The sequence below is a fragment of the Rhodamnia argentea genome, chromosome 2, assembly GCF_020921035.1.
Source record: "Rhodamnia argentea isolate NSW1041297 chromosome 2, ASM2092103v1, whole genome shotgun sequence".
NCBI lineage: Eukaryota > Viridiplantae > Streptophyta > Magnoliopsida > Myrtales > Myrtaceae > Rhodamnia > Rhodamnia argentea.
The window spans coordinates 16,778,926-16,801,137 of NC_063151.1; the positions used below are offsets into that span (position 1 = coordinate 16,778,926).

Consider the following 22,212-nt stretch of genomic DNA (forward strand, 5'->3'; position numbering starts at 1 on the left):
GTTCTCTTCAAGATGGAGAGGGCTTGCATCACCTGAGAACCGGCTTCAATCCTCTAGCAAATGCCGCACTGTTTAGAAGTATTTGTACATGAAATACAGCGTGTGATACTATTTATGCCTAGCTGGTGTGACAAATCAATTTTTCCTAGACATATTCTTTCGAGCACAACATAACACTCTACTTATCTTAAGTTGCAAAGTTGATGAATGGATTGTTCTTCGAGGTTGCCCAGGAGAATTTACTGCAACTCCATGGAACTTCAGTATATACTCATGGACATCTGTAATTCTTGTCTCGCGATTGCAACACCAAATTGGACTCCAAACTTTTAACAACCAAGATAAGATCCCGCCTAAGGTGAAGTCGTTGGGACTCATTCATGGCTGGTATAGGCAGCTGCAGCACTGAAGAATTAACACCCACTAAAATTTCTGAAAAGTAAAAGCTTACCTTCAGGGCATTAGGTTTCTAGATGTCGCTGGGTGAGAAGAAAAAACAGAAATAACTGAAGATTTCTCCTTCATGACATGATTTCAAAACCTGTCCCTGCCATTTGATCTAATCTAGGCAAAAGAAATTTGTAATCTAGACAATAATAACGGAAAGATAGAAACTTGTGTAGGCTTGTTGGATTGACAGCGATGAAGCTACTATAATATGTCTTGTCCTGCTGCATTCACCATTACTCTTAGTGTCCACAGCAGTGAAATTGCTGAATCTCATGAGAACTCTTCTAAGCTGCCATCTTAACAAACTTAGTTCATGCATTTGCGATTTCTTTCTTTTCACATGCGTGAAGGAGTTTCACATGAGATGCCACATGGAGCCATTAGTATTTCATTTTCAGGAGTTGCAAAGACTCATCCGCCACACAGTGCACACCCGGTGCATGACAAGTACAGGCCCCCAAGGATGGAAATGTCCCGAATAAAAGTTTCAGTGCGATCTAAGTAGCAGCAGATATATCATCTGAGAGGTTAAGAATTGCAGGCAATCCCGAATATGCTTCACATGATCACCCACTTATAAAGCTTAAATGTCAATATGGAATTGTGGCTACCACTACTCCCAAGCTAAACCTACAAGCAGACTATAAACTGATGTTCCCATTCCCCATGGCTACACAAGAAGTGCCTCTGTGAAAAAACATTCAAAGTACAGTTAATTAATCAATAATGTAAAAACGAAACTGTGGCCAGATTCGAAAATGCCACCCTAGCTACAGAGGAAAAAACTATGGTGTGGAAAATACATTTTGGTCGGGTTCGATGCAAGTATTCTGGTTCTGCACAGGGTTTTCACAATGATTTTTTAGTTTGTTTAAATTAATAATAGAATTGAGTAATGAATACACAGACGGCATATCCAGATTAGCATTGGCAAATCAAACCTGCAGCACAACGAAAGAGAAGCTTCAGCATTACAGATCCATATTGCTGCTCATAAGGTTTTATTTAGGGGCTTTGCATTATTCAAGAGACAGGCCAACACAACCCATGAAAAAAAAGCATTAGCATCACGACCTTCAATTGTATTTCAAAATTTCAACTTTTCATTCACTAAATTTACTGTAAGTTACAAGATCAGCTCAACTATTCCCATTTCCTTCAAATGGATAAAATGATAACCTTTGCATTGGCAGAACCAGCCAGAGCAAATATCACTGTATATTATACTCAACCGGAACAAGAAATCAATTGGGAGCCTAGCCATGAAATAATCAGTCTTCTTTCTGATGCAAAACACTAGGCAGGCTATTATTACCATTAAGAGCCGCATGATATACACGCTTCTCAGCGAGGCCAATATCTGATAGAATCAAATGACCCTGCAGGCAAAACAAACCAATATTTCTGACTCAGATGTGAATTATGTCACCGTCATGCCTTGTACACAGCTTAGTCGCAGCTATATGACATCAGCAATATATATGAGTTTCACAGCGTAGTTCTTCATAGTAAAAAATCAAATGATAAATTAAGGCAAAGTCCAGTATCCAACATATACTAAACATTGACTTTAGACCAGGAATAAATGGAGAGAGAGAGAGGGAGAGAGAGAGAGATCTAATGAAGGTCTTTTCAACTTTCTGATTATTTTCAATGGCTTTTGATCAAGTCACGGGGTAAGCAACTAAAGACAGGAGATCTGAAACCACAGGAATGGAACAGACAGGTGAGTTTGGGGGTGGAGTAGGAATATTCATTTTATATTATCTCTGCAGTGCTCTCATAACTTGGAGGCCCACATATGTTGCACGTGCAGGGAAAATACTCATGTCTTAAAGAAAATAAGCAGTAATTTTAGTACCCAGATGTTAAGGGATTCCATTTGAAACTGTCAATGAGTCCAAGTTAACACTGACATGCAATTTGCATAGGCCTGTCCTGGCTTACTAGGTTCAGAATTTACAGCAACCCCCCTTCAATGGGTGCCTCGACAATGGAAATAGGTAGTTGAATTGATTTTCTACTCAAAATCCACCTACTTTGTGAGAGATCAAATTTCTCTTAATTCACACTCAAAAGATTCTTCCTTCCAGAAAAGGAAGAGTCACAATGTCTTTACAAAACAAACTGTAGATGAACATACATTTGTTTTGAAATATCGAAGGAGGATGGAATGTGTTCTGCCAATGATAAGCTAACCTAATCCTTACAGCATTTACTTTGTCAGGACCATAAAGAGGCAACTAAAGCAGCCTACAAGAAAACACCGACTTCAAATGCTACACAAAGCTAGAACGATGACAGTGCATACCTCTTTGGCCATCAGCCTTCTAACATTGTTCGCATACAGTTTTGCATCACCCTTTTCTTGCTCTGATGGGTAGTAAACAGGCAGCCGTGTCACTTCAATATGATTTATGAATTGACAGAGAAGAAAAATCACATGGCGAGCCTGCAAAGAGAATCCATGATTACTTTTCATTTGGAATAGATAAAGCAACCCAAGATAGTCTTTTCTTGAAAGAAAAAAAGAACAGATAGGTTCTCAGAATTTTGACTTGTGCAAAGAAGTAGACAAGAATACAAGCACGAAGAAGATAAACACGTCACTAATATTTATGAGACTACATCATGGTAACCAATACAAAGAACAAGAACGAACTGGAAAGCAATAATGCAAACTTAAATTTCTTTTTTTCCGTTTTAGACTTGACAGATAGCTTCAATTTGGCAGGAGTCTGTCCAGCAAATCAGACCTCTTTCTTTCTTTACCTCGAGCATAAATTCTATGGGTTCTATCCTTAAGTTGCCAATTTTTTTGGGACAACTTAGCGAACAGTCAAGATGAATCTCCCACTAAAAGATGACTAGTTTGAGCATCCTCCCTAGAACAATGAAAAAACTTCTTTTAGCAAACCCTAGAGAGATCATCCATTCATTATAAAACAAATGTAAGGATTCGGAAGTCCTCTCATCATGCCAACTGAAATGCATGAGTAAGCCAATTAGAATCTAATGCAAAATAAAGTAGGTTCGGAAGAAAACTGAGGATGCTGGCCAACATTGTGAAGTTTCCTGCAATCTGCATCTTGAACTTTGTTGATAAGGAAGGAAAAGCCAATAACTCACCCCACTTATGGAGTCCCAGGCAGGACTAAATCTCTGATAAGGATATTTTAGGATCACCGGAAGTACAGGAGCTTTTGCCAAAAATGCACCTGTCTTGAAAGGAAGTAGGTAGTCCCCATTTGTGGTTGTGCCTTCTGTTGACAGTAGATTGTTACTATTTGATAATTCTCAGATAACATACAGAAAGAGACAAAAAAAAACTGAGCACCATGGCACAATGGAAGACCATAGTGCTAGACATATTTAACCACGATCAGCAAATATGCAGAGGATTAAATAATGATAACCTGGAAAAAGCATCATCATTGGAGCATCTTTGTTCTGATGAGCTTCCCTAACTCTTTCAGTGATAACACCTACAAAAGAAATGCCAGTGTAAGCTGTCAAATATTTGGTATGGTGAAAAAGTACTAGAACCCAGAACTGCTAAAAAAAAAAAAGAAAAACTGCAAGGAGAATAGATACTGTGTCTATCTTACAAATCATTCGGAGCATAAAGGCAAGAAGGGGAAGTGCCAAATGATCTAGTTAAATGAAAGAAGTGAACAAAATGCAACAATCTATTCTCAAGAGTAAGTAATAGACTGTGTCCAGCTCGTGCAACAATTTGGCCATGTCAGCCTAAGGTACGCACCGGAAACACCCTTGAAGTCAGATGACTTGGACTCTCGTTGAACGTAGACACAGCCAAGGCATTTGCTGCCAAAAGCAAGCGATAAAGGGTATCAATTCCTAAGCATGTCTATCAAGAAAGGCCAATAGCTGGCAATGGACAAAGCAATTAAATCAGGAATGTAGAAGCTATCATATTAAAAATTTTAAAAAAAATCAGCGGATGTTCACATGTGCAGGTGAAGGTCACGATAAACGACTGTCAAAATTCATGGAAACAGAAAGACAACCACACATAGAGACTTGGCATTTTTTGGTTAAAGAAAAAAGATAAAGTTCTAGTATAAACTTCAATATAGCCATTTGACTAATATTCAAAATGAGGAACCAATGATCAAAACTAAGAAGCAAGTCCGTAACAAAGATCACATGACGATCTGGAAGAGAGTATACTTCATCTTCGACTACAAATAAAATTACGTAACAGTAAAAACACGTAACCAGACAAATTCAGGATGCTCACAGAAAAGTAGACCAACCTGATGAGACCAACCAGAGGAAGTTTAGCCACTGATCTCTTCAGCCATTACAGAAAAAGAAAGAGATTGTCAGCAATAATAGAAAAGGTACAAGAGAAGATAAGGCACCAAAGCCATTATGACCTAAGCGGCAGAAACAGCACATTCTCACGCATGAAAAGCTAACGAACCTTGGCCACAAAGCTCGGGAAGGAAGAAGACATGTGGTACAAGATATCAACGTAAGACACGTGATTGGATACAATCGCCCCAGGTCTTTCCTGCTCTCCATGTTGTTTCCCGCCCTCATTCTAATGATATTGGGGAAAAACAGAAAGAATTGGAGTCATTCCTGTGCAACAGAGGAACAAATGGATTTTGCGAACCCAAAACTCACTATCAATCATATCCCACAACGAAAATCACTTGTAAATGACTAGGCTAAGATACCTCACAACAACAGGCCGTGGATTCACAATCAAGTTCAATTAGCAAGGCGTGTGTTAATCCCATTCATAGGTTTAATTGATTCAATACCAAGAGTTGATGAGAACAGATACTGAATTATCGAAACTTATTTCAATTAGCAAGTGAAAAGCCCTAGTGACCACTACACAAAAACCAATCCTAAAGCAGACACAATGAATTACTCCTTATCTCTGAGAACAGAAAAACACAATCAATATCAATCAAGCACCAATAGCTTCGAACTAAAACTCAAAAGGGGGAAAGAAAGGTACTTCAGGACCGCTGGAAGCGCCACGGAATGTCTCGTTGATCCAATAAAACCCAAAAACGAAGAGCATGGCTCGAGACAACACCCTCCCGCACGCAACAATCACCTTCCTCCTCCACCCTCCCATGTGCGCGTAGTCCTCCTGCTCCCCCTGCTCCTCCCGGTTCGGCGCCTTGAGCAGCGTGCAGGCCCTACAGATCAGGTAGTACGCCACCAGTATCACCAGCGCCGCGACCACGCGCATGGGCACGAGCGTGGCCATCGCGACGCCGAGAAGCACCTTCTCCCGCAGCGGGAGCTCGCCGCGGCCCATGCTACCGTAGGAGTCGCGGCGGACGTACGCGGCGAACCGCTTCTCGAGCTCGGCCAGGTTCTCCGGCGTGATCGAGGAGGCCTCGGTCTCGGCCTCCGGCTCCGGCTTGAGGAGGGGGCGGTCGTCCTTGTCGGAGGGGGCGGGGGCGGGGGCGGGGCAGTGGGGGTGAGGTCTTTGAGCTCGCTTTCCATGTCGGAGGGGGAGATTCTGCTGACGCGGCGGGGGACGTTTCAATGGAATCGGAGCGGCGGGAGCGGCGGCGGCGGCGGTTGCATTGTGGAGGAGGAAGAGAGGAGCGCTGGTAGATCTGAGAAAGCTAGTGTCATGGTTTTCCGATCGTTCGTTGGCGTGAGAGTTCTGTTTTTTTCGCTTTTTTTAAATGCGCCCACCAAGTGGAGTGGTCGGATTCGATGCCGGTATGGGCCCCGCGACGAGGACAGATCGGGCACCGATCGTAGCCCCTCGATTGGATGACGTGTCATCATCAGGCGGTGGCCTGTTGGAGATTTTTTATTTTCTTTAGTTGATTGCTTAAGAAGTGCACATGGGGCGTTAATTAATTAATACAATCCTTTGAGCACCACACATTTTACCAAAGCAACAAGATCTTTTTTTGTCAAAAAAAAAAAATCTTGTTGCTAGATAGACAAGAGTTGGATTTGTGATCCATTGAGATTTTCGATTCTAAGTTGATCTTCTCAACTATTTTCGTAAGTCTCCCCGATCATCATCATATAGGGAACAAGAGATGGGCAAGTGCTCGTCAACCCTCGTCGAAACTCAATCAAGAGTCTCTCGCCAACTCAAATGGCGGAGGAGGAAGAAAGCGGAACTCCCCCTCCTCTCCCTTTTTCTCTTAAACCTTTCAATATGATGTCCGATGCAGATGTTATCTCAACACTTTCGATAGGCAATTTTGATCGCACTACCTTTGCCTTGTTAAAAAAAAAAAAAAAAGAGGTCATGTCATAGAAGGACCTAACAACAAAAATCAAGTAATCACAAGGTGTTTCCACCATGGTCTTGCGAATCTACGACCTAGTCTTCAAGCCAAAAATTATGACTTTAATTTCACAGTTTATCCTCGATCTAAAAAGGAAAAAATCATGGCTATTCTACAAAAGATGGGTCCGATCGTCGATGAAATCACTGGTCTCAAACTCCCCTATTTGCATCTGTCAAGGATGGGGCGACTAGGATCGTCTAGTGGGTCGTAATGCGCAAATAAATTTCGCAACTCTAAGTTAAAGCAATTTTCGTATTGAAGGCTTCGTTTGTTTCACAGAAAATAAATTATTTGAACAATATTTTCCTTAAAACGATCATTCATATCTTTCACAAAAATAAATGAATTTAAAAATATTTTCATCGTCTATGAAAATCTTTATACAAAAATTAGTGTCGATAACAAAAAATTTCTCCACTAACTACTAATTTCGAGTGACACGAGCAATTATTTTTAAAAAATTATTTTTGAATTATTTATTTTTGCGAAACAAATGGAAAAATTGGAGTACAGTCAATTTCCACGAAACGTATAAATTGTTCCCCTTTCTTTTCATGTTGGTTGAGGGACAAACGGATATTCGGGGAATCCTAAATAAATAAATAAAAACGAAGTGATTGATTCCTCCTTGCATTAGTGGGGGGTGGGACCCAATATTGACTTCACGTTAATCAAATTTGCTTTATCCATTTTATTTTTTATTTTTTATTTTTATTTTTTGGTCGAAGCTTTATCCATTTTCTCCCGCAGCCAAAACGGCTCACATCTTATTTTCCTTTTTTCTCGATTGGCCTTTTTCTGTTTCAAAGTTCTCCGGTTGACAGGGTTTTTGGTTTAGGCTAATACCACGGAAAATTCAAAACCGATATACCTGCAACAAATTTATCATAAATTATTTTTTAACCACAAAAGACTCTAAATTGATACATTTGTAACAAATTTACCCTTCATTAATTTTCGTTAAATATAACCGTTAAAGCATTAAGTTGTATGACACACGGCAACCGACGAATGCACTAGTTTGAGGTTTTTACTTTCTGTTTGTTATATATGTGTATCGGTTTGAAATTTTTCATGGTATTAACCCAATTTAACGGAAAGTAAATTTATCAAAGATATATAAGTTTGAGACTTTTTGTGAAAAAAAAAATTAGTTTAGGGTAAATCAGTCACAACTATATCAGTTTAGAATTTTTAGTGATCAAAAAAATAATTTGGTATAAATTTGTCACAAATATATCGGTTTCGATTTTTCGTGATCAAAAAATTATTTTGAGGTAAATTGGTGTAAATTTTTCGTGGTGTAAATTTACACCAATTTAGGGTTTTTCATGATATTAACCATTTTAGTTTTAAACTTCGTTAACAAAATACTCGGTACTCCGACCCAAAAAAAAGAGGACGAAATACTCGTATTCTCACATACGTAATCTTCGAAAAGACTAGATTTATGCACAAAAAAAAAAAGGCTCTTTCTTTCGAGGTAGAACGTGATTTTCTCGCAAAAATACTCGTACATGCAAGAGCACATGATGTATTGCATTCTCGCAAAAATATTCTAATTTTTTTTTACTTATTTTATATTATTTTCGTTACTCAATTCATGACGTAACATGTCCATTAATGCATATAGACGGATACCAAAAACATGATTTTCTTATGTTATAACTCTAGTAAATGGATGTTATATGTCCTTTTGATTAATCATCAGCTGCCAGAAATAATAACAGGCTCGGTTTTTTAGCCGCGATAGTTTTATACAAGTTTGCAATTAAAATGTGTACATTTTTATGTGCAGATTTTATTTATCTGTAACACAACTATCGTAAACCCATGACCACAATATTTTCAAATTTCACTATAATTACATCGAATCTTTTTTCCATGTTTTTTTTTAAAGAAAAATGACTACATATGCTGGTTTGTGTGTGTACCTTTAAATCTCAATCTCTGATGTTACCCATGGAAGTTTTAGAAGATAATCCCAGCATTTCCATGGTAACTATTCGAAGTTAAATCTAATATTCTTTTGGTTAATAACATGGAATACTTCAAATTGATATATTTGTGACAAATTTACTCATTTTTTATCACAAAGAACCCAAACAAGTACACATGTGACAATTTTAGCCAAAACTACTTTTTTGAACACCAAAATCCCCAAATTGGTATACCTATAATAAATTTATTCCAAACTATTTTTTTAACCATAATAACCCTAAACCGGTACTACGTGACAAAAAATTTACCAAAAATTATATTTTTGACCACCAAAAATCTCAAATTAGTACATCCTTAACAAATTTACCCACAACTAATTTTTTTACCACAAAAAATCTCAAACCGATGCACATGCGACAAATTTACTCTCCGTTAGTTTCCGTTAAATTATACCGTGAAATTGTTGAATTAGATAACACGTGGCGGTTGATCAGTATATCGGTTTAGATTTTTTACTCTCTGTTTATCACAGGTGTATTAATTTGGGATATTTCGTGGTATTAACCCAATTTAACAGAAATTAATGAAGGGTAATTTTGTTACAAATATACCAATTTAAGATTTTTGGTAGTAAGAAAAATAATTTAGGATAAAGTTGTTTCGTGTGTATCGGTTTAGGATTTATTGTGGTCAATAAATTAGTTTGAGATAAATTTATTATAAATATACTAGTTTGGGATTTTTGTGGAAAAAAAAATAATTTAGAATAAATTTATCACATGTAAATTAATTTAGTGTTTTCCGTGATATTAAATCTATGTATCATTGTTTTGCTTACTGTGATTGATGGCAATAGAAAAATTAAAAAAATGGCCTTTCTATATTTCATTTAATAATTAATGCAAGGAATGAGAGTCTTTTATATACCCTCCAGAGTATTATGAAAACACACACATATGATACACGCGATAATTTTAGATTATTATGAGATTCCATATATCGCGATAATCAAATATATGACATTTATCAATCGATCACGACGAAGATTATGTTGGAGGGGGAGAAAATCCAAATAAATAAATATTCTTTACTTCCTCGTCTTGAAGAAAGATAGACTAGCGAAGGAAATGGGGTCTTGCAAAACGTCCTTTTCTCTTTTAGGAAAATTCCAAATGAGGGTTTTCTTTTTGTTAAAAAATAAAAATTTGAAATGTCATCATTTTCACAAATGAAGGTTTAAAGTGAATTTTATTTCAAATAAAGGCATGAAATGATCGTGACTGTTTTAAATAAAAGCATAACCTCGCCGGCCAGCTAAATATTCTAGCCGGTCAAGAGCATTTTGGTCCAAAGACAATTTTAACTTAAACTTTGATTAAATTAGATTAAAAATTAAAAAAGACAAAAGCTTCTTAAAAAAAAAAAAAAAAAAAAAAAAAGGAGAGGGTCACGGCCCTCTCCCGACTCTGGCGAGGGCCAAGGCCCTTGTCCCTGGTTGGCGGTCGCTGGCCCTCCCCGAAGAGCAGTGAGCACCACCATATGCTGGAGGTTACAGTTACTGATAATAGTCAGCGTAGCAAATGACTCAAAACCAGCTCCTTTCGGCAAGTCCAAAACATCTGCAGCCACCAGAGACATCATTCGAAGACCGCTGGTTGCGATAAGCTCGCCAAGTTCCTACAGAGAGATCGACCCAAGAGTTAAAACCATCAATTTTTCAGCGGACTCCAGAAGGGGGCTATGCATTCCCCTTCGTTTGATTCGATTTGAATTCGACATTCTTGGTCGAATTCCGACACGATAAGTTCAGACCGAGGATTCGAGATTGAAATTCTCAGTCAATGTCATCATCCTCCCTGCTTGAATTGTGAGACTCTTATTATACTTGACAAAGAACTTAAAGAACGGACATTGCAATTGCAACTATTGCTCAAGAATGACATCTCAGTTTGCACATCAGAACCCATCAATCGAATAGATAAAATCCGCTATGCCTTCATCAAATGATGGTGAAGCACAAGAACCTCTCTTTATTTGTATCCCATCCCCATTTCCAGTTCCAATTCCAATTCCTAGTCCTTCTCTACCATTTGCCCTGCCAAATCCTCTAAACAAGAATCCATGTGATCGCCATTGAAATGAAAGAAAGCAGCTAGGAACTCACCGCGCAGAGCCGTGGCAAGGATCAACAAGACACCCAGTTCTTATGGGTGCTAATCAGGGCCGACACGAGCCCCGCGGACGACAACAAAAGCGGGGCCGACAGCCGCCCCTTCCCGTCCCTGATGTCGGCCAAAGCCATCAATCCGTCAGCCAGGTCCTGAACCACGGACATCTTCTTCATCAACTTCTTCTCCCTCAGCTTCCTCAATTTCAACTCTTCCTCCTTGGGATTAATCCCCCTCGACGTCGCGATCTCGATGCTCGACTCGACGCACGCCTCGTCCTCCCGCAACCTCCTCAAATCCCTAATTTTCAGATTCACGCTGCCGATGTAGCCGACGAACTCCGCCCACGCGCTGATCTTCGACAGAACACGCGAGTGGCGGCCATCGATGAGGCCGGATTTCGCCAACCAGACGAACTGCTCGACGAAGTAGTATATCCCCTCGCCGCCGTAGGCGATGAGGGAGAGGATCAGGTCCTGCCCGGAGTCGAGGTGCGAGGCTCGGAAGGCGTTCACGTCCTGGACGAACTTGCCGACCCGGAAGGCCTTCCGGCTCAGGCCGACGCTGGACTCGAAGCCCTTGAGGCGGCGATGGAGGGGTAGGGTTTCGGGCAGGAGGGAGGAGGAGAGGATGATCTTCGCGGCGTACCTGGAGATTTTGAGGACCTTGTCGACGCCGTCTCGCTTGGCGAGGTAGGCCTCGAGGTGGAGGAGGAAGTCCCTGTCTCTGGTTTTGCTCGTGGCCGTCGCGGCCGGGTTTTTGGTGGTGGTCGGGGACGGATCGAGCGGGGGTGGAGCTCGAGACGTCGGTGGTTCCATGGAGTTGCAGAGAGATAGACAGAGAGAAGGAAAGCGATCCGACCGAACCGGCAGAGAAAGAGACACATTAAATGACGGCGCTTTAGGACTAATTCTCCGGAAGTCCCACGCGCTTAGAAGTGGTGGGAATTGGACGCGCTCAGTATTCCACCGTAATGCCCTCTTGCGGTAGGGTTAATTATCAAATTTTGAGAATTAAGTGCATTAACAATTGAAATTTATTCGTCCTCCAACAAATGAAATTTTGAGAATTAGGTGTAAATCCTTTATATAGGAAATGTGACTAAAATTTAATCAGATGCTAAAACTATATGAGGAAGCACAATCAAGTCCTACATCTTTTGATTGATGCAATAAAATCTAAAAAATCTATTGAAAAGTGAAATTAAATCATAAATGTATCGAGAAAAGTGAAATTTAATATTGCAATGTAGGCAACTTTCATGGACTTTTCCATGAAAACTTCGATATTGTTCATTAAGGGACTTGATTGTAGATTTAGACTTGGCCGATATGATCCAAAAGTTTAGAAGTGATTTGCATTTCATTGATAAAATTCAAGGACTTCAAATGAATATTTCTCTTCGTGTATGTTTAAGTATTCATTGGCAAGAGGAAAATCAAAGTGCATAAACTTGAGTTCAAATTGATATGTCCACCTCAAACCTAACTAGAGTTCACAATTTTAGTTAATGAGATTGACATTTTAGACCTTGGTCACACCATTCATACTTTGATTGCCCTCCAACTTAAGAGATTGTGCTTGAAGGTGAATTAGTCATCAAAAGAAATATATTTTCTTCCTTTATATACAAATTACATTGCAAACACGTGTCTGTCGGGCAAGCCCATCACCCTTCGTGTGTAAGCATGAAGGGGCCGTAAAAAATTTAGGGATGAGCATGGCTCCATATAAAACCTGTCTGATTCCAGGTTCCTAGTGTATGCGGGGTAGGTTGCATGTTCCAAAAATTAATGAATCTATTCCGAAGAGTTGGTTCCGAGCTTCGGGTAGCATAATCTAGAACTTGAAATAAGTTTTTATGTTTTTCTAAGTATATATTTTCGCGCGATCCTGCAGTTCTATGGCGTCCGATGATAAGTGTGTAGTCCGTAATCACTAGTCGAAGCTTTCATTTCCGACAATATGTATAATTGAGACTTTTTTTTTGTTTTGTTAATATATCATATCATTTTAGTGTCTAAATATGAATTGTGGTTGGTGGATTGTAATGGGCTAGCAGCAAGTAATGTTAATTAAATGTGATGATTCACTACAATCATTCAATTGAGAATATAGATAAACTTGAGTAGACCCTCGAACCTTAAAACCTGTGATGTGGTAGGTTTCACGTTTCAAGATATGTAGGGTAGATTTCAAGGAACGAAAAGCCTATTCCGATGGGTAGGTTTCATGTGAATTTTGTATGGAACCTAAAACCATTCATACCTATAAAAAAATTTTCTTTGTTGGGATGACACTTGAGTTGGGTTTTATGTGAGTAGCTCGGGTTCAACTCGACCATTGCTCGAGTTCCACTCCCTTGATTCTACTCAAGCACCTTACCGAGTCGAGCTCAACTCGCCAAATACTTTTCTCAATGAGCTGGAGAGCTTAATCGAGCTGCTACTATTATTACTTTTCTTTCTCAAATCATTCAGAACATAAGCAAAATTTGATCCAAAAGTTCTCTCAAAACTACGTGATATGCTCGTTATACCGTAGCTTTTTGAGAAAGCTCAAGCTCTTTTGTAAACCAATCGAAATAGATCTCAACTTTTATATTCGAGCATAACTTCCAATGCTCAATCGAGCTCGAGCCAAGTTTCCGAGCACAGAAATGCGAATTGAGCCGAGCTCAAATTTGGCGCGGTATTCGATCTGAGTCGCTTTTGATTGTACCCCCAGGTGAAGTAGAAAGCACGAAACTCTTGGGCATGACACTGTGACCCCATGACGTTCTCCGAGCTTTGGCATAATACGATCAGTTCGGGGAGTCTAGAGTAATTAGACGTGGGTCGCGGGAAGGGGGACTCTCTCAACGGAGGCGGCGTGTAATTTGGAAGCAAGCGCAGCCCGCGTGGCTGTGGATAAGCCAAAATTATCGGAAGCATGGTGGAGTGTGCCTTCCATCCTATCATTGTTATGCGTGCCTTCCTTGTCTTTAAAAAAAAACGAAAAAAAAAAAAAAAAACTTATCGTACTGGCCGATAGGCATCCGACCCTACCGGTAAAGAGATTGGGGGTAAGGACGTTAGTATCATTGGTGTAGATTTCAATTCTCGCGCTCTGCAAAGAGGCATAACAAAAGTAGAGAGAAGAGAGTTAGAGATAGGATAGACAAAAAAACAAAAAAAAAAAATATGCTCTAATGGCGTTGCGTAGCGGCAAGCTCTGACTTTGGGCTAAAATTACCGAAAAAAATCTCAGACTTTGGATCTAATTATGGCCATAAACTTGAACTCCAACCTTTCCGAAGTACAAATAGATACAAAATGAGCACGATCATAAATAAATTATGTGATTCGGAGGCTTAGTCGATCCCAAAGAAGCTACACTTTCTTAGAATGAAAGGGTTTTCCTTTAAAATGAAATACGATACTCAACTTGAGATTCAAAATATCTCAAGTACACACAATTAAAAGTTAATTAGATTATTTTTTTAGTCTAAAAATAGTCATCAATTTTCGCTCTAGTCTTAAATTTGTCCACTAATCCAAAATTCACTATTGATTTTTTCAAGATTATAAATGTTAGAATGCTGCTATTGTGCCATACTAATGTAAGGGTTTTAAAGAAAACGTAAGTTCTGACAATAGACATCTACCTGGCCCTCATGTTGAAAATTCTGAAGAAGCTAGTGCGAATTCTTGGGTGGGTTGGCAGACTTCCGAATAGGGTGAATGTTCTGCTATTTTTTTGGACAAAAGTTGGGGGCAGAAATTTGAATTGGTCATAAAATCAATTTTTTTTTTTTTGAATTAATATCACGAAAGACCGTAAATCGATACATCGGTGATAAATTTATCCCAAACTATTATTTTGATCATGAAAAACCCCAAATCGGTATACTTATGACAAATTTACCCAAAATTGGTATATCGGTGCCAAATTTATCCTCCATTAGTTTTCGCTAAATTTAACCGTCAAGTTGTTAAGTTAGATGGCATGTGACAGTTCATGGGTATACCACTTTAGGGTTTTCACCCTTTGTTTGTCATAGGTGTATCAATTTGAGATTTTTCGTGATATTAACCTAATTTAACAAAGGGTAAATTTGTCACAAATGTATCAATTTGAGATTTTTCGTGGTCAAAAAAATTAGTTTAGGGTAAATTTGTCACTGGGGTATGAGTTTAAGGTTTTTGATTGTCAAAAAAATAGTTTGGAGTAAATTTATCACAAGTGTACATGTTTGGGGTTTTTCGTGGTTAAAAAAAATTTGGGGTAAATTTGTCATGGAAGTACCATTTTGAGATTTTTCGTGGCATTAATCCTTTTTTTCAAAGGAATTAGGCCCTCAAATGTCATGTCCAAACAATCAATTTTGACAACTTCTTTTGAGGACGACTATGTACAAAATTTCTTTTTTGGGATATGTGCATTATAAGTCATAAAACTTGTCGCAAATGTGCAATCAAGTCATAAAACTTATCTAATTAATGCAATCGAATTTTTTTGTTAATGCTGTCAACTTGTTAAATGAAAAATGCTGACTTGATATTTTAAAATTAATTTATTTCTCCTACATGGCATTTTTTATTTCCTTTTTAAAATTTATTTTAAACTAATTAAAAACTAAGAAAAGGCTAAATTTTAGTTTTAAAAAGAAAAAAAAAGAGGAAGAGCAGCTAGAGCAGGGCCTTACCAGTGAGGCTAGGCCGCGGCCGCAGCCCATCACTGGAGATCGCCGACCCTAGCCGAGGGTGACCGGCCGTCGCCAGCCCCGGGTGAGACCTCACCAGCCCGGCTCGCCCAGATCTAGGTTGAGGATATCGCCACAGAGCAACTGAGCAAGCAACTGAGTCCCAAGCGGCATATTAAAGGGGATGGAGTCAATATCGCCGCATTGAATCCCAAACAAGTTCTGTATCCGTGTTTGCGGTTGGACCGCCTGCAGCACTGCATCATGATCAGGTGTAGAATGAACTGTTACGGGAAAAATTACTTCCTCAGGGTTGTCAGCTTCCTCCTTCCATAGCACCTACGCCCCCTTTAATTAATCAGCGAGAGAATGAGGCAAACAAGAATAGAAGGACGATCAGGTGCTTTTGGCCTAGAGTTATTTGACCGTGAAGCAGTTGCTCAATTCTGGGTTTCTAACCCAGACCTGGCTAGATCTGGGCAAGTCGAGCCGATGAGATCTTTCCTGAGTCTGGCGATGGCCGACCACCCCCGGCCAAGGTCGGCGACCTCCGCCGACTCTCCGGCAATGGGGGGCGGCGGCGGCGGCCCAGCCTCACCGGCGAGACCCTGCTCGAACTGCTCTTCCACTCTTTTTTTCTGTTTTAGTTTTTGCCTTTCAAAACTAAATTATGGCCTTTTCTTAGTTTTTTAATTAGTTTAAAATAAAATTTTAAAAATAAAATAACAAAAAATGCCACTTAAGAGAGAGAAATTAATTTTAAAATTCCATGCCAGCATTTTCTGTTAGATAAGTTGATGGCGTTAACGGAAGACTTCGATTGCATTAATTTGACAAGTTTTAGGACTTAATTGTATTTTTTTGAAAGTTTTATGACTTAATTATGTTTTCGAGATAAATTTTAGGACGTTCAGTGCATATACTTTTTTTTTTTTTTTTTTGGTGGTCAAACTATGTACAAAATTGGCATGCCCATGATTCGCAGCAATTAGAGTCCACGACTTATAATCTGCCACTAGTCGATACCTATTCATCTTAGTAAGAGAAGACGGAGAGAGTATATGATCGTGTACGTCACATACGTCATCGACTAGAAGCCTTTGTGCCATTTCGGTCAAATCACCTGTCGATTCTTCAACTGAAACTTGCTTTGCCCGACTTGGACCCGGCGACGCCACATCCCAGTGGGCCTGTGGCGATTCTGAATCGGACATGTCACCGTCACGCGAGGAAAATTGGCGACCAAGTTTCCATGGAATCAAACGTACATCAACTTTATCGAAATTTAATCGACGACAAAGCTTGATGACATAAAAGTACAAAGTTGAAATTTAACCAACGGCGAGGGCATGAAAGCAACAACTAAGATAAGATACATACCGGAATTTAATCAATGGCGAGATATTTGGAAACTACGGCTACGATTCAGGAAAAGAAAGATAATTGGGAGATAACATGTCCTATTTGTTTGTGCAGGGGGAGTCATCCGTATACCGATGATAATATTTATAATGTTCACAACATAACTGCCTATAAGCAGTTCTTCAGCAGTCTTGGCATGCTTTCACATCTCAGGAATTTCCGATCCCAAACGATCAACTTTAAGTCAATCTCTTAATCGGTTATCTATGAACAAACTCGATGAATTTTTCATTTGACACCTTTGTCGACTAACTAAAAGTTAACCAGGAAAGTAGGGTGCTTCATTTGTTTACTCAAATGGAACAATACATGTATGGTTCCTTCCTTGGTTTTGTCCACTGATTATCGATGACTTGTTGTTTTACTCGTCGATAAGACGCTAATGCCGTACGAATGCAAGTTATAGGAAAACAAGAACCATATGCGAATAACAGATCAATCAACCCTTGCCTAACTAACAATTCGGCGATCAAAATGAGTACTCCGAGTAAAAGCTGGTGAATATTTGAGAGTGGACCTTACTCATGAATAACATCACAATGTCTCGTTGGAGTGTAGGTTGTGAATTATCAGTGGGCACACACTAGCCACTTAAAAGAATTGACATCCTCGTCGGTTTCGATCCGTATTATCTGGCGATACTCCTTCTATTCGATGGGTGGCCCGAAATATTCATACCACTTCCATCATCTTAGAAGCTTGTCAAGAGTCGCATGTTGTATGAACCCTGTCACCCTACGGATCATTCTTGAGAGTGGGTCACGTCTTATTTATGAAATAATATCGCAAGGTCGCATCCATCTAACACGAGACTTCATATGCCACGATCCAAAGGCTAAGATATTGGACTCTAGTTGATATCGAACATCTAAAAACTTTCTAAAAACTCACAAGCGTTGACATGTAGAGTCAAGTAGAGTTTCTCATAATTTCAAACTTTAAAAATATACCTTTTATGCGATTTCGAATTTCTTTAGGAAAGCAAAAAGCTACAAAAAAAATTAACTAATTATTTCATGCGATACAAGACAAACACGTATGTTATTGGATCGACAACCATTGCTACCTAGGGACATGTTTCTTGCATACTATTAATTAATTATTTCAAGCGATGCGGACGATCATTTTTAGAAAAATATTTTCCAAATCATCCATTATTGATGAAACAAACGAAGCCAAAGTATGCTCCGACTTTCCTTTTTCACATCATATACTTCAATGGCAACAACATTATTTTAGTGTCTGTTTAACAAACTGCCTGATTTTTTCTTTTCTTTTCACAATCGAACAAATGTAACTAAAGAATAGATATAAGCGAAAGTGAATAAACATCGTGTGTTAAACCTTCTTTTTATTTTGCACGATAAAGTAAATCTGCTATCTAATTTAGTTATTGCGTGAGGGATTAATAATCTAAAGTTAAAATTATAGGACTTGTCAGGATTAAAACGGAAGAGGGACAGGAGGGGAGGCTTCACGGTAATACAGAGGCAAGAAGAACCGAAGAGAAAGATAGAGAAAAATTCATTTTGGACGTCCCGACAAGCCAAATTAACAATGTTTCGCAACGCCTAATAAGGATGCAAGCCTTTTTGTTCATCTAGCTGGAGTAATTTTCGGAGTTAGGGCATAATCGGAGTTATGTGAATTCTAGATTGTGAAGTCTGATTTAGGAATTTTTAAGATGTGGATTATATGGAAATGATAGTTAGGGTGTTGTGGAGTCGTAGGTGTCAACGGAAATTGACTATAGATTACGGTTCGATTCAAATGAATTTTTAAAGTTTCACGCACAAGCTTTACGATATAGACAACTTTAAATATCTGTTTTGCGCGAGTGTTATGTTAGTGCGTAGAAGTCATTTTGTCAGCGAATTAACTTAATAATGGATTGGACAATTCTCTTTATTCAAATGGTTATGGACTAAGATACTGAGAACGCATTGCGACACAAGCCATCAATTGGTCGTTGTCGGATCACATAGGACAAATGGACCGAACGGGCGCACCGAAAAAAAAAAAAATTCTGTCTTATGCTTCTAAGTCCTCTGAGTTGGTGACATAATTATAATGTTTAAAGACTTAAGAGGTTTATATATATATATATATATATATTAACCAACAAAGTTAGCACCAAACTTTGTCCTTATCTTCGTTTTATAGTCAATCTTTAACTAATACAGAGGGTTTTTTCCAAAATAATTTTTTAAAAATAAATATTTACAAAATTAATTTTTTAAAATAAATATTTACTGATTTGGGCCTCGCTCGGCGGTTGAATTGCCTAGTGAGGCCCGCTCGGCGATGGGCCCGCCGAGCAAGGCACAAATCCGGACCGCAATCTTTTTTTTTTTTAATTTCGTATTTTTTTTAATTATTGATACTTAGAATATTTATTTTATTTATAATTTTTTTTCTTGTGAAGCTTATATTTATAACATTATTAGAAATAATTAATGTAAATATTTATTAAGATATATAATTAATAAATAATGTTGTGATATAATGCAATATAGCCGCAGGAATATGTTGGAAACCGCAGTAATAGATATATGGGAAACCGTAGCAAAAGAGTTAAAAACCGCATGGAAAGATTAAAAATCGCAACAAAAGAGTGGAAACAAATAAAGAAAAGGCAAAACTTTGGAATGGCATATCTCATCGCTCGGACGTCCTTTTGAGACGATTTTTTTTTTATTTCACGTAATTTTTCGAGACGAATCCATTGCAAACAGCCGTAGGCGGTTTGGCTCGGCTTTTTCCCCAAAAAACGTCGTTTTCCTTGTCAATTTTGCATTTTCTCCCTCCGGTGCCACTTCTCGATATCGAACAAACCCTTCTTTCCCTCTTTCCTCTTTAATTAACTGCCTAGACCCCTTTCCCACTATAAAAGACGTGATTTAATGAGTCTAGCATGGAAAGATTGAAAGAGGAAAAGTTATAAACTTATTGCAATTGTGTCAATTCAGTTCACTTTATCGCCCAACGCTAATGTGGATATCTTTTAATAATATTTCAATTTTTTATGTTTTCTTTATTTTTTTCTGTTTCTATTTTTTCTTTCCTTTTGCTATTATGGCCGCCGAGGGCTTCACGGCCCCCGATCGGCCTCGCCTAGGTTGGGTGAGGCCATGACGGTTGTGGGCCAAGGTAGCCATGGCGAGGTCGGTTGGGGACCGTAATGCCCTCACTAGCCACAAATAGAAGCAGAGAAGGAAGAACATAAAAAAGAAAAGAAAAAATAAAAAAATTAATTAAAAATTCTAAAAAATATATTGAAAAATTAAAATATAGTAAAATTTTGGTCACGTCAATGCCAACCAACTAAATGGACTGAATTAGCACAATTGCAATAGGATTAGGATTAAATTGGTATAATTGCAATAGTTTATGACTGTTTTGGTAAGTATCCCCATGATTTCCATTTAAATACTAGCTGAGCCATGTAGAATGGCCGGCGTTGACTAGTTTGTCACGTTTGAAAATCTGCCGGGAGCACTACATTAGCGAATTGTCAAAGGTTCAGGACTAGATTAGTGAATTATAAAAATGTTCAGGACTAAATTAACTAAATTGAAAAGTTTAAGATCGAATTGATCGTCATACAATTTATGACTTTTTGAATAATTTTTCCCGATCGGACATGAGAAATTGAAAAACAGCACATCAGATTTTGACTCTAAAAGCATGAAGATATGAGGATCGTTTGTAACAAATCAATTTAGATTAGATGTGCCTAGGTTCGAATTTTAAATTCAAATTAGATTAGGCTTCATAATTCTAGCACCTTTAATTATAAAAGCTCTCTATACAAATTTTGTAAGGTTATTTATTTTCTACGCGCTTCAGTCATCTCCATTAGCGGTTTATGTTCACTTTTCGTCATCGAGCAAGCATGATCTTAAAAAAAAAAAATGTAAGCTGCTCGTTCTAATTTGAAAAAGTTTCATGCAATTTGTCTGATTGTTTCCCATCTATCTTTTATTCAAGGTCGAATTTGAAAATTTAATTTGACCATCATCGACTACCCTCGATTGGACTTTAATCACTAATTAAATCTCCGAGTGTCTAATGATCACGACATCGCAAGAGTTCATATAACATATTTTTTTCGTCGGAACATACACGAGTCACATAAAAAGAAATAATAGTTTGCTCACAATTTTGGACTTTACTTTTAAAAATAGTTGTCCTTATTTTCGTTCGAATATTTGTCTTAAAGCATTTATAAAATGCTGAGCTGTTTCCATTTCTTAGTTAAGATATAGAGAGAAATATAAAATTATTTTCCTAGCAAGAAAAATCATTAATAGGAGATACAGAAAGTTTTCTAATTCAAACAATTTGAATTTGACCTTTTCCACCAACTTTCTTTCTTTCTCTTTCCTATCAGATCGCCCATGATTAGAAGCGCACGACGCCGTACTCGCCCTTCACCCAAAAAAGAGGCAAAATGACTTTGTTATCTTATTTGGAAAAGAAAAAGGACAGCACCTCTCATTTGGGCGTTTGACCTGAATTAGACTCATGCAAACAACCTTGATGATTGGTCAAGTACTTCAGAAATTGGCTTTGCAAGTCAAGGGTCACAGGGTTTCATCCTCAGGGCTCGAGAAAACTTTGGTCAGTCTGCGAATGACGGGTTTGAGTTCGAGTACATCGTTCGTTTTGGACTCTCCACTCGTATTTTGGGAGGTGCAAGGATAGTCGACTTGCCTAGCAGACCGTGAGGTTAAATCTGCAACATTGAATTAAACATGCTCTTGCGGATAATATGTAGTTTGTTAAGGGTCAGAACTTTTTTTTTTATAGATGGCAAGAAAAGTAAGATACAGTTGAGGATGACGATTCTGAAAAAAGAGCATGCATTGTAATTGTCTAGGCTGGAAATCGTTTGTAGCGATTTTATTTTATTTTTATTTTATCAAATCATGGAAATTTCAATATGCTTTGCCGCTGAACACCTGTAAATACCAAGACCACATGTGGAATATACATAATTTTTTGAAATTAGGCTCCGTTTGTTTAAAAAAAAAATCTTTCGGGAAAAAGTTTTTCGAATTTTTTAGCATTTGGCTCATTGAAAATAAGTTGGTCGGTTAAAATATGTTTCACCCATGAAAGAAACATATTCAAAAGTGGAAAAAATGATTATCTATTTTTGAAAGAAGAAAAAAATTCCCTCGTCTTTCATCCCTCCACTCATTCACATTAATTTTATTTTTCTTTTCCT

General features: G+C 38.3%; 2 protein-coding genes across 2 annotated transcripts; both read right to left on the reverse strand.

The window, feature by feature from the left end:
* Positions 1-971: 971 nt before the first annotated feature.
* On the reverse strand, positions 972-6,113 carry LOC115757531 (lysophospholipid acyltransferase LPEAT1-like). The gene is given in 10 exon segments (XM_030697799.2): positions 972-1,391; positions 1,766-1,829; positions 2,762-2,902; positions 3,580-3,713; positions 3,867-3,935; positions 4,214-4,278; positions 4,731-4,768; positions 4,901-5,020; positions 5,450-5,896; positions 5,899-6,113. Coding segments are annotated over 10 exon segments (1,149 nt in total). The 5' UTR covers positions 5,950-6,113; the 3' UTR covers positions 972-1,371.
* A 4,477-nt stretch (positions 6,114-10,590) lies between these two features.
* LOC115757533 (peroxisomal membrane protein 11A) lies at positions 10,591-11,756 on the reverse strand. Its single transcript, XM_048274402.1, has one exon. It carries the CDS (start codon positions 11,689-11,691, stop codon positions 10,891-10,893), a length of 801 nt encoding a protein of 266 aa, XP_048130359.1. The 5' UTR covers positions 11,692-11,756; the 3' UTR covers positions 10,591-10,890.
* Positions 11,757-22,212: the final 10,456 nt, after the last annotated feature.

Bases quoted from the DNA above. Each gene is read 5' to 3' on its own strand.
- LOC115757533 (XM_048274402.1), bottom strand. From the start codon at position 11,691: ATGGAACCACCGACGTCTCGAGCTCCACCCCCGCTCGATCCGTCCCCG.